Here is a 16,634-nt window from a genome sequence, read left to right on the forward strand (position 1 = left end):
ATACTGTAGGCTGTGTCTCAATTCAGGGGCTGTGCATCAAGCAGCATAGCTGTGCAACTAGACTGTACTATGTTCATCCATTTCTGAAAATTCTAGTAGGTGTGTCCATGTCTCTCTTATTTGGCCATAAAACGGCAGAAGTGCTTGCCTGAGTTCAACAAACAGGCGGTTACTGGAATGGGTGGAGTCCTTATGGATTTTAGTGGCTCCGTTCCTGCATCAGCTGTATCTGTATAGTGTATACTGTATAATGCAGGGAGGGCAGAGGGAAACCTGCTGAAGAGCGCCATCTACAGGCAGAAGGAACTCTCTGTTCTATAAGGCCATTTATAGGCCTGACAGGAGTTAACACAACCATGGAACTGTGGAACTTTTTCTAGTAAAACATGTAAATAGAAAGTACATGCTGACTGCCTGATCAGTCTTCAAGCATAATATTGGATTGTCAATATGTCTAAATAAGCATATAGATGGTGTGTGTGTGTGTGTGTGTGTGTGTGTGTGTGTGTGTGTGTGTGTGTGTGTGTGTGTGTGTGTGTGTGTGTGTGTGTGTGTGTGTGTGTGTGTGTGTGTGTGTGTGAGCTCATGAACGTACCTTCACCTGGGAGATCATCTCTGCCTCTGATGAAGAGTTTGTAACCATAGTTACTCTCCAAAACCTCGGGGAGAACCCGAAGTGCAAAGGTCATTGCCATGGAAACGCTGTTCCCACTTGGGTAACTAACATACGCATCATAAAGCTTACGATCTAGGGGGGAGAGAGAGAAAGAAAGAGAGAGAGAGAGAGAGAGAAAGAGAAGGGGATAAACAGAAGGGATGAGAGAACTAGAGTAAAGAGAAACATACATGCAACCATGTACTGTGTGTGTGTGTGTGTGTGTGTGTGTGTGTGTGTGTGTGTGTGTGTGTGTGTGGTGTGTGTGTGTGTGTGTGTGGGGGGGGGGGGGGGGTGGTGTATGTGTTGCTCTCCTTCAGGGTCACGGTGGTCAACAAATCAAAACACAATATGTTCTCACAGTTCTTCTGTCTGATATCTGATATGACTGCATCTATGCCAGTTCACGTATGCAGATAAAGTCGCTGTGTGAGTGAGTGTGTAAGAGAGAGAGAGAGAGAGAGAGAGAGAGAGAGAGAAGGAAAGACTACTTAATGACGACTTAATGTTTCCACAACTTAACATCATATCGACTCACGGCATCTTGATGTCCGAGTATAAAATGACAAATGACAATGAACCCTCTATTGCACCAATAAAAAATGCTCATTTAGATTAGGAGGAAGCATGAAAAGCCAACAGAATGCTTGTATTTGATCACATGACTTTTCAATCTCTTTTCCTCACTTGCGACAGGCTTGTTTTTTTTCAGCTCCACAAAACTTTGAAAAAGTTCTAAGGATTTCCATGGAATAAAAAATGTTTTCACAATTTTGGGTAAGTTCTGATTCAGTTTCACTCTGTTGATTATGTTTTCATTGAATATTTATTTGTAAAAGTGTAAAATAGCTATATTGCCTCAAAGCAACAATATGCAACAGTGGAATGAGAATTCCCAGTTTATATGCTTAGCTAATGGCAAATGGTCAAATGGCAGGATACCAAGACTTATTCAAGTATTTGTCAGTATGTACATTAAAAAAAAAATACTTATAACAATAACAATGTGTTTATTGATACAGTATGCTTATTGATATCTCCAGATAGAGATGCTGAAGAAAGAGATGGAGAGCTGAAAGAGGATGAAAAGGAACAGACATACTGTACATACACTGAATGGGAATGAATGGATAAAAATAATACTCCTTTGTTACTTCTAGGTAACAAACCCCACTAAGATTGTAACTGGTTGTAACTGTATTACTTTTTCAGCACAAATGTTTGAAGTTGAAGTTGATGTTGAAGATCTTTCATAAAATGTCGTTTGTTATGAAATAAAAAGATATATCTTAAATAGACTGCACTTTCTGTATTTATTACCATTATTGCATGTTGTTGCTCCAAAGAAACATAAAACCCCCATTGATATATATATATTTTTTATTTTATTATTATGTTTTATTTTTTTTAATTGTTCAATGTACTCTATGAGCTCTATGACTGGTAATAAAATGTGTGGAAATATTTATTTTCTTCATTATTTCATATAGGGTTAATGATAATGCACTCATGCTTTTATTTGTAGACATGTTTGTACAGTTCACGCTTCAAACATTGAATATAGTTCATGCTGCTTGGACCTCGCTCTCTCCCACCCCCACAGCACACTTAGTGCGCGCGGCTGTCGGATGGGACAACACCCAGGACTCGGAGCTCTCCCTCATGCCCACACTTTGTGCGTGCGGATACGTGTCTCTCCCAGCCTCCAGTGGGTGTCTTGTGGGTGTGTGTGTGTGTGTTGGGAGTCCCAAATGCAGCCCTAAAAACTAAAGGGCTTTTTCTGTTGCTGCCCCTAAACTCTGGAATAACCTCCATACATTGAAATTAAGTCCTGTCCCACTATCAGTAGTTTCAAATCAAACTTAAAGCCCATCTATTTTCTTCGGCCTATAATGTCCATTCATTTCTCCCCTTGTTTGTTTATTTATCTTGTTTCTATTTCTTTTCAGCATTATATTAAGTGCCATCTTTGACTTTACTGTAAAAAAAAAAAATTCTTCATCTATATTTTTATTTCATTTCTGTGGGTCAGTTACATTGTGTTTACAGTAAGTGTGCTATATAAATGTGACTTGACTTGAACACAGTTTGTGTTGTTTCCAACACATTGCTTTGTTATTTGTTATATTGAAAATAACATAACTTGTGTTGTTTTTTTTACACATCTGTGTGTGTCCAGGCCAGGGACAACAGAGTTTGTTTCCAACACATTCATTTTAAGAGTGTATTACAATGGGTAGCCTACTACTATCGCTGGCCACCCCTGTTCAAATTTTATGGTGGTGCCACTGTGTGTGCGTCCATATACACCACAGTATATGGATATAGCGCCCTCAACTGGATTAGACATGTACTGCAGTCTTCTTCAAAAGTTGTTACAACAGGACACAGCAGCCATAGCAGCAGGAGCCTGGATAGTCCTTAGATGTCACTTTGTTCTCCTCCCCGTACACAAGATACTGGAAGCATTTCTCCTTCCACGTGTAGCTGACACAGGTGATGGGGATCAGCTCAATGGTCTGGCACTGAAACAGCAGCCACACAACAGAAACGTATTAGGCAAAGAGAACAACATTCACACACACCACTTCCGGTCTGTCACACAAACAAACAAACAAACAAACACACACACAAACAAACACACACACACATGCCTCGCCTGCATATGCTACCTGCTGCAGTATGCGTGATCCATTGGAGATGAAGGCATCTTGGTGTTCTCTCACCAGCCTTTTTGATGCTTCAACCACAGCAGGATCAGCAAAGTCTTTCACATAAGTTACCTAAACAGACACACACACACACACACACACACACACACACACACACACACACACACACACACACACACACACACACACACACACACACACACACACACACACACAGACATTACATACACACACAGATTTGAGAGAAATTAGACGACATTCACAAACACATACACACACACACACACACACACACAACGCACACACACACACACACACATTACATACACACACAGATTTGAGAGAAATTAGACGACATTCACAAACACATACACACGCACACACACACACACACACACACAACGCACACACTCTTGATGACTTTTACCTGCTGACATATATCCTTGTGCATCATCTTCCCCAACACTTTCTGGAGTTTCTCCTCACTGATGCCACTCTCCAGCTCTGCCACATACTTGTTGTTTATGTGGTTAGTCCTGCAGCACACAGCCATGGAGACAGACCACCAACCCATTACATTCATATCACTGACCACTTCAAAGCACTGGCCTGTCTGTGCTGCTGAGTCATTAACTGGACATGACGGCGTATACTGTACAATGATCTCACCTTTTGACGTCTAGTTGGGTGAACCTCATGATCTTCCCACTGCCAACGCAGCTGAGGCAAGTTTGAAAGCCTCGACCACCGCAGCCCCAGCAGCTGTAGACACAAAAGTGCATACACATGGAGAGACAAATATCTGACCCAAACTTCTATGACTTGTCTTAAACGAGCTACTGTACATGTAAAATGCAAAAGTGTACAGATAGATTATGGTTACTGAGGTGTTGCTAGGGTAGACATGGTGGTTTCATAGTTTCTGAAAGTTGATAGTGTGAAGATAGACAGTTTAAAAATTGAATATGGATAGCATAAAAGCTGTTGATAAAAAGACAATTTAAAGGTAGGGTATGGAATTAGCTATGTTGGCCATTTTTGCAAAATCACTTGAAATCCTATTCCTAACCCACTTACAGCCACTGAGTTGGAAGCACTGAAGTGGAAATGAAATCATCTGCGGAACGGGCTGTAATGATATAACAATTAGTAGTTTGTTTATACTGTAATTGTTTAAGCCAATGACTATGAATTAGAATGCGCATGCGCAGTACGTGGAGTTGGAGCAGACCAAGCGGTTCTGAATGCTTGTAACTAACCACTATGACTTTAATAGATAAAGCTCATCTCTTCAAGTATTGTTGTAGTTTGTTTATTCAAGAACCCAGTCACGAACAGCACATGATGTCAGAAGTGGACTTGGAGAGAAAAGACAATCTTATCTAACAACTTTGACGAAAGTTAGCCTGTACTCCGCTAGCGCAGTTGGAAGCTAGCACTAGGAACATCAAGCAGTGAGAGAACGTCGTTGGCCTGTTTTAACAAGGAGATAAAAAGAAACGGACTAAATGAAATGCAAGCATTACAACCACCACCCAATCTACAGTTGACAGGTAATGTGGCTGAGAATTGGAGAAGATTCAAGCAACGATTCCAGTTATACTTATCAGCAATAGGTGCCGATGAGAAATCTGAAAAAACGAAAGCATCAGTGTTCTTGCATGTTGTTGGCGATGAGGCGCTAGAAGTCTACAACAACTTTCAGTTTGATAGTGTGGAAGACGGGCTGGATTTAGACAAGATCCTTACGAAGTTCGAGGCTTACTGTATCCCAAAGGCTAACGTTACCTTCGAGAGGCATAGGTTTTTCACATGTGTGCAAAAAACAGGAGAGACAATCGTTCAATATGTGACTGAGCTGAGGAACAGAAGCAAGACATGCGAATTCGGAGGGCTGACTGACTCATTGATAAAGGACAGGCTCGTGTGCGGGATTCCGGATAATAGTCTAAGAGAAAGGCTTTTACGGGAGCAAGAGTTGGATCTGGATAAGGCCATCAGAATGTGTAGAGCAGCAGAGACGGTGAAAACGCAAGCTAAAGAATTGTTCGGTGAGAGCTGCAACGTTGATGCCGTGAGAAGCGACGCACACGGAGCCGTGAGGAAAAAGAGCACAGCTCAGGATACACGGAATGAAACGAAACCGGCGCGCAGAGACGAACAAGGACGGAAATGTGATCGATGTGGCACTCAACATCCTCCCAAAAGATGTCCAGCATACGGTAAAGTCTGCCATAATTGCAATAAAAAGAATCATTATGCACGAAATTGTAACCAAGCAGACCAGAGTAAAGTTCATACTGTAAATGAGAGTGATTCAGACGAATTCTATGTGGATGCAGTGACAGAAAAGAACGCTGATAAACAGGATTGGATACTGACGTTGAGGGTGAATCACACACACATTGCAATGAAACTGGACACTGGAGCACAGGCAAATGTGATATCAGAGACTGTATTCAACAAAATTAGACCCAGACCTAAATTGCATGCCACAAAAGTGAAAGTATGTGGATACTCAGGAACAGCCATACCTGTGAAAGGAAAATGCATGGTGAAGGTGGCACACAAAGACAGAGAGCACACACTCGCATTCATAGTGGCAGGCATGGACTGGCCATAGGGCATACCGGGCAATGCCCGGTGGGCCGACGCATATTTGGGCCGAGGCTGTCTATTTAATAATAATTAAAAAAAATATTAGGCTCATTTATATAACGTACGGCCACAACGGTAGGGAATCGCGGCCCATTGGTTGACTGCCTTAATGGACATTGGGCTAGTCCAATGAAATCTCAGGGCCCTCCCTAACTCCCTCCCGGCCTCATCTCCCTCTTGACTGGAGTTCGATCGGAGTTTGAGACCGTCCGTATATGAAAATGTACGAAGACAAACCACAAAAGCGCAAGGGGGGCGCAGAGAAGTTGCGAGATAAAAGGCTAAAGCCTACAAGTGGATGCAGCAAAAATGTGCTAAAATTACAGAAATGTTTGCCACCACAAGTTCAAACAGGGCCGTCGACATATAGCAGCAGTGCAGAAGCAGCACCGAGTGCAGGCTTCAGAGAGGCACATGCGAGTGTGCAACAGAGTTACACAGAGGAATTGATTCGGAGGAGGAGGAAGAGGTGAGAGACGTGACCCAGTAGGGACAGATTGAGGAGGAGGTCAGAATAGCTACTGTGAGGCAGGTAAGAAGGAGCCGAAATGTTGGCTGAACTTTTTGGGCGCACAACGAACAATTAAAAGTTTGAAATCTGCGACTGCTTCTTCCCCTTGCTTCTTTTAGATGTATTAACCTGCCTACTATGTAGGATTCAGCACCCAGTTAAGCAAAACAAAGTTTTATAGTGTGAGCGCGTCTTTTTGTGTGGTTTCTGTGTAGGCCTACCCCCCGCATTTGAATTGCGATACCCATTAAATTAACGAGTTGTCGGCTCGCCATCAACCTTCTGAAATCTTAAGACAGTCACGATTGGTCGAAATTGTTGTCAATCTTGACGCAGTACAACAAGCAAACTATCACATTTCTTTGCGTCAAGCAGACACCCATACACACAGACATGCAGTCAGACGCATGGAATGAAACAGGAATGGTGATAGCCCATGGAATTAACAATGAAAATGTTTTGGGATGTGTAGCCTATACATCTTCACTAAATAGTATCAAGGTGAATTGTTGGCTAAAACTGTGCAAATGCTCAACATAAATTATAGCAGGTTTTATTTAGTGAAGCATTTAATAGCATGAGTTTTGTGCACAACCTCATCCTTGCTGGTTTAAAGGTCACTCTAGTGTGTGTGTGTGTGTGTGTGAGAGAGAGAGAGAGAGTACAATAATATATATATTTTTTTTTAGCAAGGGTAGGCTAGCCTACTCGCTTCCATGCAGGCTACTGCGGTTTACTTAAATATTTTTTTACAAACAAAACAGTGTGCACATATGTTTTATCGTGTAAATTATCATGGTGGGCCACTATGGCCAAAAATGCCCGGGCCGTTTTTTGGTCCCAGTCCAGCCCTGCATAGTGGTGCCTAAAGAGGTGCAGACCATACTAGGCCTATCGGCTTGCGAGAGACTGAACCTTGTGAAGAGGGTGCTTGTAGTGGACAGTGAAGTAGATATGGACTATAAGGAACTCATGAAGGATTACAGTGACTTATTCCAGGGTCTTGGATGCTTGCCTGGAGAACACACCATAAGAGTGGATACAAATGTATCACCAGTCATCAATCCCTGTCGTAAAGTGCCGTTTGCTCTACAAAAGCCAATGAAAGATGAGTTGGACAGGATGGAAAGATTGAAGGTGATCGAAAAGATTGACGAGCCAACCGACTGGGTAAGCTCACTAGTCATAGTGAATAAAAAGAATGGAAAACCTAGAGTGTGTATGGATCCAAGAAACTTGAACAGAGCAATAAAGAGAGAACACTTTAAACTTCCCACACGAGAGGAGATTATGTCACAGTTTGCAAACGCAAAATATTTCAGTAAATTGGACGCATCATCTGGCTTTTGGCAATTGAAATTGGACGATGCAAGCTCAAAATTGTGTACGTTCAACAGTCCATTTGGGAGATATCGATTTCTCAGGCTACCTTTTGGAATAGCTTCTGCACCAGAAGTGTACCATAAGACAATTCATATGATTTATGAACACCTAGATGGCGTGGATACATCAATGGATGACATCATAGTATGGGGAAGTACTAAAGCAGAACATGATGAGAGGCTGAAGAGTGTCCTCGAGGCAACAAGAAAAGTCAATTTAAAACTGAACAAAGAGAAGTGTCAGCTAGGAGTGACCGAACTGACATTCGTTGGGGACATACTGAGCAGTGAGGGCATCAGGCCAGATCCCAGAAAGGTGTCAGCCATTGAGAACATGCCAAGGCCTCAGTGTAAGAAGGTCAAGGACGTACAAAGATTCCATGGAATGATCAACTACATGGGAAAGTTCATACCGAATCTCTCAGAGCGCATGGCACCTCTGAGACAATTGACAGAAAAGAAAACAGACTGGCAATGGAATCCCGAACATGAAAAGTCATGGAGAGACTTGAAGACACAGCTCACGTTGGAACCAGTGCTGAGGTTTTACGACCCAGTGAGGTCCATCAAGATCTCGTCTGACGCATCACAGAGTGGGCTTGGGGCGGTGCTATTGCAGAAGTATGAAGACTGGCAACCAATTGCATACGCTTCACGTTCAATGACAGATGCGGAGACGCGTTATGCACAAATTGAGAAAGAGTTGCTAAGCATAACGTATGCCTGTGAGAGATTCCACCAGTTTGTGTCAGGACAAGAAATCTCAGTTGAGACAGATCATAAGCCACTGATTGCGTTGTTTCAGAAGCCTCTGAATGACTGTCCTCTAAGAATCCAACGGATGATGATACGACTGCAACGCTACTCATTGGACGTGACGTATACACCCGGTAAGCTGATGTATACTGCAGACACATTGTCAAGAGCAGTTGACCCAAAGGAGCCAACTAGTTCCAGTATGACTGATGATGTGGACGCGTATGTGGACATGATAACAAGGTCAATGCCTGTGGCAGACAAGAAGATGGAACAAATAAAGTCAGAGACAAACAAAGATGAAAGTCTGAAAAGACTGCGCAAAGTTACCATAGAGAGATGGCCTAGTACTAAGCAGGGTTGTTCACCTGACATTACAGAATACTGGAACTGTAGGGCAGAATTGTCGGTGGTGGGGGACATCATCTACAAAGGCAGCAAGATCGTAATCCCCAAAAGTTTGAGGAAAGAAATGATTAAGAAGATACATGCAAAGATAAAATTGCGAGGAAGATCAAGTCTTTCTTCGAGTTAAATGATAATGGTGAAGTATCGGACATAGTGCTATGGGAAGCTGCAAAGGCAACAATAAGAGGAGAAATAATTGCACTTTCCTCCTGGGAAAAGAAACAAAAAGAAAAAACAAAGACCCTCTTAGAAAAGAAAGTAGGTGACCTGCAAAAGGAATATGAGATTTGTATGAAAGCAGAGGTACAGTATATACACAATTGTGTGCCACTAAAAAACTACTGAAATCATTAGAATTAATGGAGATCGAAAAAAAATTAGTACTCTGTAAGCAAACTCATTTTGAGAATAGTACAACATCCTTGAAAAAATTGGCATTTAAGTTAAAAAAACAACAGGAAAGATCTATAGTAGCCACGGTTAAGGATAAAAGAGGTGTTTACAGAAGGGGAAAATCAAATATCGCATCTGGTTTCAGGGAATTTTACCAAGATCTGTATACACCTGAATTGGAGGTTGACAATAAAGAAACTAAAACATTTTTGGATACGTTGCAGCTTCCAGCTGTAACTGACGGTCAGAATGAAGAGTTAACACAGCCAATAACTGAAATAGAAATAGCAAAGACCATAAAGAATGGGAAGGCCGGGAGAAGCCCGGGTGACGATGGGTACACCTATGAATTCTATAAGGAATTTTCAAGGTTATTAATACCCATTTTGTGCAGGGTTTTTAATAGGATATTAGAAACAGGAGTTTGGCCCAATACCTGGAACTCAGCAATAATCTCAGTGTTGTATAAAGAAGGAAAAGACCCTGAATGTTGCTCTTCATATAGGCCTATATCCCTGCTAAATGTAGACCAAAAAGTATTTACAGCTATAATAGCCAAGAGAATGTCAAATATAATGCCTAAAATAATCAACTTGGACCAAACAGGCTTTGTAAAAGATAGATTATTGAGTGATAATATCCATCGCACCATTAATGTTATAGACTATGCCTCCAAAAATAAGCTATCTATGTTAACCATAACATTGGATGCAGAGAAAGCTTTCGATAGATTATTCTGGCCCTTCCTAATAGAAGTGTGCAAGAAGTTTAAGTTTAATCAGACATTTGTTAATTTAATCAGAGGAATGTATGCAACTCCACAAGCCAGAGTGAAAGTTAACGGAACTTTGTCAGATTCATTCACAATAAAGAGAGGAACCAAACAGGGTGATCCTTTATCTCCACAACTATTTGCTCTATGTATAGAGCCATTAGCTGAAAGAATTAGACAGAATACAGAGGTAAGAGGGGTTTATGTTGGAAAGGAGGAACATAAAATAGCATTGTTTGCCGATGATATCATTTTATACTTAACAAGTGTTTACAAATCCTTGCCGACCCTAATGTGTGAAATAACATCTTACAGTAATGTGTCAGGGTATAAGTTGAATTTAAATAAAACCGAAGTGATGCAAATTGGCTGCCAATTAGATAACCAATTCAAAACTGCATATAATTTCAAATGGGACCAAAATAGCATAAAATACCTGGGGGTGATAGTACCAAATAACCTTGAACAGCTTTACCAAAGCAACTTTGGAACATTGGAAAAATCTGTTAAACAAGACCTAAATAGGTGGAGAAGTTTGCCTTTCACGTTAATGGAGAAGATCAGTGCAATAAAAATGAATATTTTACCAAGATTTTTATTTCTGTTTCAAAATATCCCACTTTATATACCTCACATAAGTTTCAAATACTGGGAGAGTTTACTTAGAAAATTCTTATGGGATGGTAAAAAACCAAGAGTTAAACTTAAAATTTTGCAACAGAGGAGAAGGGAAGGGGGGTTAGCGTTACCAAATTTAATTAACTACTATTATGCAGCACAAGTGAAATTAATTTTGATTATGTTGAACAAAGGCTTGGGCCCAAAATGGAAAAATATGGAGACAATACTGGTTGGTAACCTAAATAAACTCTTCACCACAAAGCAGATGAAAACAAATAATTTCGTACTAAATAATACGGTCAAAACTTGGAGAAAAATATGTAAGAATATAAAAATAAAAGAAGGACATCTGACATGTCTAAGAGAAATACAGAGTGATCCAGACTTTACCCCAAATACACTTGATAACACTTTTAAAAGCTGGGGAAATAAAGGCCTGGTTATGCACAGCCAAATGTTTAGTGACATTGGTGTAGAACCTTTTGAAAATATAGCAAGAGCATACCAGCTCCAAAACAATCAATTTTATCGATACTTGCAACTTAGGAATTATCTGAATGAAAAAGCACATCTCAAAAGTCTTAATGATCTACATATACTTATACAATACATGTCGAAAAAATGTCAGAGTGAGAATACTAAACATTTAACTGGACAAATATATAATATTCTACAGGAATGTGGGGCTGAAAAATTAGATCACATAAAGGAGAAGTGGGAGCTGGATTTGAACAAAACCATTAGTGAAGAGGAGTGGAAACAGTGCCTGAAAGATATTAATGTTTACACTAGATCCCCCTACTGGCAGGAATATGCCTGGAAGATGACTATTAGATACTTTCTAACACCATCAATAATGGCCAAATATGCGCAAACCAACACCAGCTGTTGGAGGGAATGCGGTGTAAACAACGATGATTATACACATATTTTCTACTCTTGTAATAAACTTAATAAATATTGGCAGGCAGTCCAACATCTTACGCGAGAAAAGTTAAGCAAAGATGTGTCAATACAAAATCACAATGCTATTTTGGGCATAAGACCCAGAGGGCTGGAAAAGGAACACCTCCACCTCTTTTGGGTCTTTAGAATAACAGCCTTAAAACAAATTACAAGGAATTGGAAAAAAGTAGAACCACCTACTACTGATATGTGGTTGGAAAGTATAGAGGAAATGAAAAGTATGGAAAAAATAACTTATAGAATCAATAATAAAGAGAATGTGTATGACAAAAAATGGTCCCTTTACAAATGTTAAGATGAGGAGCCAATCTAAACTATGGCACCCCCATGAGAAATCAAAACTACACTCAGTTAATAAATATGTATATATTTTTTTTATTATTATTATTTTATTTTTTTTTAGGTTCATTGTTTTGTGTATGGGGGTTAGGACGTGAGTGGGTGGGTGGGTGTGTGTGTGTGTGGGGGGGGGGGGGGGGGCATGTGGAGGGGGGGGGGTGTGAGTTTATGTGAATTCTTTTGTGTGGGGGTGAATGTGGGTGTATGCGTGGATGGATGAATGTCGCAAAGTGTGGGTATTTAGGTGGATGAAAGTTGGTGGGTGTGGATATATGGTTGGATGGATGAATGTGTGCTGATGTGAGTGGGGGAGTGAATGTGGGGTTTGTGAGGATGGATGGATGTAGACCTGCAGATGGGAGCAAAAAGAAGGGTTAAAAGGGTGGGTGGGGTGGAGTACATGAAACAGTGTGTGTGTGGTTTTTATTTACTTTAATTTTCTTATTTATTAATTAATTATTTTATTTATTCTTTCTATGTACCGTTTTCTTATGTCTGTTTTGAAATAATCACAAGTGGGGGAAAAAAAAGAAAAACTGAAAATGTGTTTATAAATGAATGATTGTTCTGAACTTGAATGAACTTGAATGAACTTTGAATGAACACAATAAAGTATTAAAAAAAAAAGAAGATACATGCAGGGCATCTCGGGATTGAAAAATGTAGGAAGAGAGCACGTGAGGTGATGTACTGGCCACGACTAAATCAGGATATTGCAAATGAAGTATCAAATTGCCCAACGTGTCTGAGATATCAAGCAAGCAATCCAGCAGAGCCTCTGAAGCCACACCCGGTGCCTGACAGACCATATCAGAAGGTGGGCGCTGATCTGTTTGTTTGTGCAGGGAAAGACTACATAGTAGTGACAGACTACTATTCCCTGTACCCAGAGGTATGTAGACTGCACACCACTACAGCAGAGGCGGTGATAACATCCATGAAAGCTATATTCTCCAGACATGGTGTGCCAAGTGAGGTGTTCACGGACAATGGACCGCAGTTTTCCAATGCCAGTTTCAGACACTTTGCAACTGAATGGAATTTTGTACACACAACATCTAGTCCTCATTACCCACAGTCTAATGGGTTAGTAGAAAAGTCAGTTCAGACGGTTAAAAGACTGCTGTACAAAGCAAGGGATGATGGAGCTGATTTTTATCAGAGCCTGCTGGTATACCGCACGACACCGCTTGAGTGTGGCATGTCACCAGCACACCTCCTCATGGGACGTAGGCTGAGGTCAAACCTGCCTGTTCCGGAGAACCTACTTGCGACTAAAGAGGGGAAGAAGGTGAGGAGGTTCAAAGAGCAGCAAAAAGCAAAGCAGAAGTTCTACTATGACAGAGGAACACGGAACTTGCCTGAGCTGCATGCTGGCGACCATGTGAGACTCAAAGACAAAACAAATACATGGGCACAGAAAGCCACAGTTCTCAATGAAGTTCAACCAAGGTCATACACCATTCAGACAGAAGATGGCACTGTGCTTAGACGGAACCGGAGAGACATCATTGGACCAGCCATAGCAGACAAAGGGAATGATGATGCTGAAGATCAACTGCAACACTCAGAGAATCCATCAGCTGAAGAAGAGGTTTCAGTGCAAGGACCACCAGTCCTCAGACCTTCTAGGAATGTGAAGCCACCTGAGAGACTGATTGAGCAGATTTAGAACAGTAAAGTTGTAAAGTTATGAGTTCATAACCTGCTGTTCAGTATTAAATATTGCAGTTAAATGCATTAAGAGTAATAGTTCAGTTTGAAGTTACTAAGGTGGTAAAATGTATTAGTTCATAAAGGATAATACTATTCCTCTAAGAAAAGGAGATGTAATGATATAACAATTAGTAGTTTGTTTATACTCTAATTGTTTAAGCCAATGACTATGAATTAGAATGCGCATGCGCAGTACGTGGAGTTGGAGCAGACCAAGCGGTTCTGAATGCTTGTAACTAACCACTATGACTTTAATAGATAAAGCTCATCTCTTCAAGTATTGTTGTAGTTTGTTTATTCAAGAACCCAGTCACGAACAGCACACGGGCAGGGCTCGAAAAACTCCAGCCAATAGTCTTCTTCACCTCCTACCATCATTTCACAGCTCGTTCATCAATCTAACGGTCTTCCTCTTCCTCTTCCTCCTCCTCCTCCTCCCCCTCCCCCTCCCCGCCCACGCGCGACCCGTTCGTGCACACAGCACAAAAGCTGGTGACCGCGAGTCAGTGCTGAAACGAAACCAACTAGGCCTGCTGCCTATGCCTGCTGCACGTCCCATACGTTCACCTCTTGTTGTATGTGTCACTTCATTTCTATACAAACTAAGGCAGCGGATACCTACGGAAACTCAATCAAAATTACATACACAAATCAGAGTGTGCTCCCTCTATTCCCTTTGAAAGCCATGTGCACCTGCACGGAGGCTGATTGCTACTCTAATGATTGATTGGGCACATAAAACACTTCACTTCTCTTCAAGGGAAACAGTCAGATGTGCTTGTGCGTGAAGTACAGTATGTGTTCGGCCTCTGCAGTGTTCGCACCAGGCGGGAAGTCAAATAATTGACGTACATGTTTCGTCCTCTTCCTCCACATGTCATGCACATGCCATACACTCCATTCGGCCATATTCGGCTGCCAAGGCCACCGCACCATACACATATTACCTGTTAGGAGGACAAACAGAACACACAGACGTCCGTTAATGTCATCACTCAGAGATTTTACTGTAAGCACACCTGTGTGTGTTTGGGATTGTCACATTAACAGTGTGTGTGTGTGTGTGTGAGTGTGCGTGTGTGTGTGTGTCTGGCTGAATCCCAAAGTGAGCCCTGAGGACTAAGGACTGAAGACTCACAGACTTAATTGATGTCTTGTCATTTCCGGATTTTCCTATGGTCTCTGTGGTAAACGTCACAACACTTGGAACTGTGGATAATTCCCTTTGGTGAAGTCTGCACCGATGCGGACTCACGGAAAGGGCTCTGTAATGGCCTGTGCAGGCTACACAATTTTTTGTCTTTCACAATTATCTTTTACGATTGACCATGTCAGACTAGGAGATCAGAGAACCACAAAATCTTGCCGGGTCTTAGTCGCAAGAGTGACCACATTACAAGATCATCTATCGTAGCCTTTCCGTGTGTTGTCGCAGTGTAAGTGTCAACACGGGAGTCATAGGAGATTCGCCAAAAATTCTGACATGCTAGACTTTTGTTCGTAACGTCATAGAATGTTGCAGTCAATAAATCGCGGGTCGTTGTACATGTCACATTACGCTTCCTCGTTCGAATGTTGTTCCCGACTTTGAATATTCGGACACGACAATGGAAATGGAAAATTTGTCGGCCACGACATAATCGTGGAAAAACATTGGGACAGCCCTAAGCCTTTACGAATTTCACGACAATGCGCACCAAAGTCTGTGAGTCCAGACTTTGGGATTGGGCCTGTGTGTGTCAGTGTTTAGTGTAGTGTGCACTGTAGGCCTGTTCAACAAGTCCTCATCATTCTCACATTCCCAAGTCCAGCACAGCCTGTGCATTGTGTCTTGCCGCTCCCAGAACAAGATGGACAATCCTGCCAGGACAGAGAGACAACTGGTCATCACATACATGACATGTGAATTGTTAATGTGAAATTGTGAATGTAAATGGGAAATGTGGCTTTAAATATAAGTGTGCGTGTGTGGACAGGAGTCGAGAGAGAGAATCCTATTCATACACTCAATATCCTGTATATAGATATAGAGAGACAGAGACTCCCATCCACACACTCTCTCTCTCTCTCTCTCTCTCTCTCTCTCTCTCTCTCTCTCTCTCTCTCTCGCTCTCAATTTAATCCAATTCAGGAAAGCTTTATTGGCATGAACGTAGCAGAAACATTATTGCCAAAGCTCAATAAAATGTACACATAGGAGGTTAATGAGAAAAAAAAGTACATGCTCAACAGAATTGTGGAATCAACACATAAGAAGACATAAAAGTAGACATAGAAGACATAAAAGTAAAAGTAAAACAACAATTCTAATAATAAAAACAAATATACAACATTGTTGATGGTTATGGCCTCACTGGCTGTCCCTCAGGTTGTGGCAGGCTGCTACTAATTTGTCTCTCTCGCTCTTTCTCTCTCTATATACAGTATATATACTGTGTATATACAGTACACATACATACATGTATATATATATATGTATATATAATATATACACATACAGTATATGTAGACTAGACTCGGCGCAGTAATATCCTCACTCCAAAGTGAAACTGAAAGTGCAAGAGTGAGGAAATTACTGCGCCGAGTCTAAGTGCTCCCAATTCTTATTATGCCACACAATATAGTTATCCCTCTTACCTGCTTAGAAATGCACCACGTTTTTAGGGAAAACATGGAGGTGGTACAACAATTTCAACGGTGGAATAAAACTGTATTCTAAATACATGGGTGATGAATACAAATGGGAGATAGGAGGGATAACGGCCTCCGAGGTGACCTGTTCAAT

General features: G+C 41.2%; 1 protein-coding gene across 16 annotated transcripts in view; it reads right to left on the reverse strand.

Moving 5' to 3' along the window:
* Window positions 1–1,577: 1,577 nt before the first annotated feature.
* The window catches only part of LOC134077097 (protein SSUH2 homolog), a 28,843-nt gene continuing 13,786 nt past the window's right edge, over window positions 1,578–16,634 (reverse strand). For all 16 annotated transcript variants that reach the window (XM_062532494.1, XM_062532506.1, XM_062532510.1 and 13 more), the window contains 6 exons: window positions 15,647–15,709; window positions 14,702–14,796; window positions 3,997–4,089; window positions 3,755–3,863; window positions 3,328–3,438; window positions 1,578–3,180 (listed from right to left, as the gene is read on the reverse strand). In XM_062532494.1, the coding sequence (XP_062388478.1) occupies window positions 3,031–3,180; window positions 3,328–3,438; window positions 3,755–3,863; window positions 3,997–4,089; window positions 14,702–14,796; window positions 15,647–15,709 (621 nt within the window). In that variant the 3' untranslated portion in view covers window positions 1,578–3,030. The remainder of the gene's footprint in view (window positions 3,181–3,327; window positions 3,439–3,754; window positions 3,864–3,996; window positions 4,090–14,701; window positions 14,797–15,646; window positions 15,710–16,634) is intronic.

This window comes from Sardina pilchardus, chromosome 3 (assembly GCF_963854185.1).
Source record: "Sardina pilchardus chromosome 3, fSarPil1.1, whole genome shotgun sequence".
Lineage (NCBI taxonomy): Eukaryota > Metazoa > Chordata > Actinopteri > Clupeiformes > Clupeidae > Sardina > Sardina pilchardus.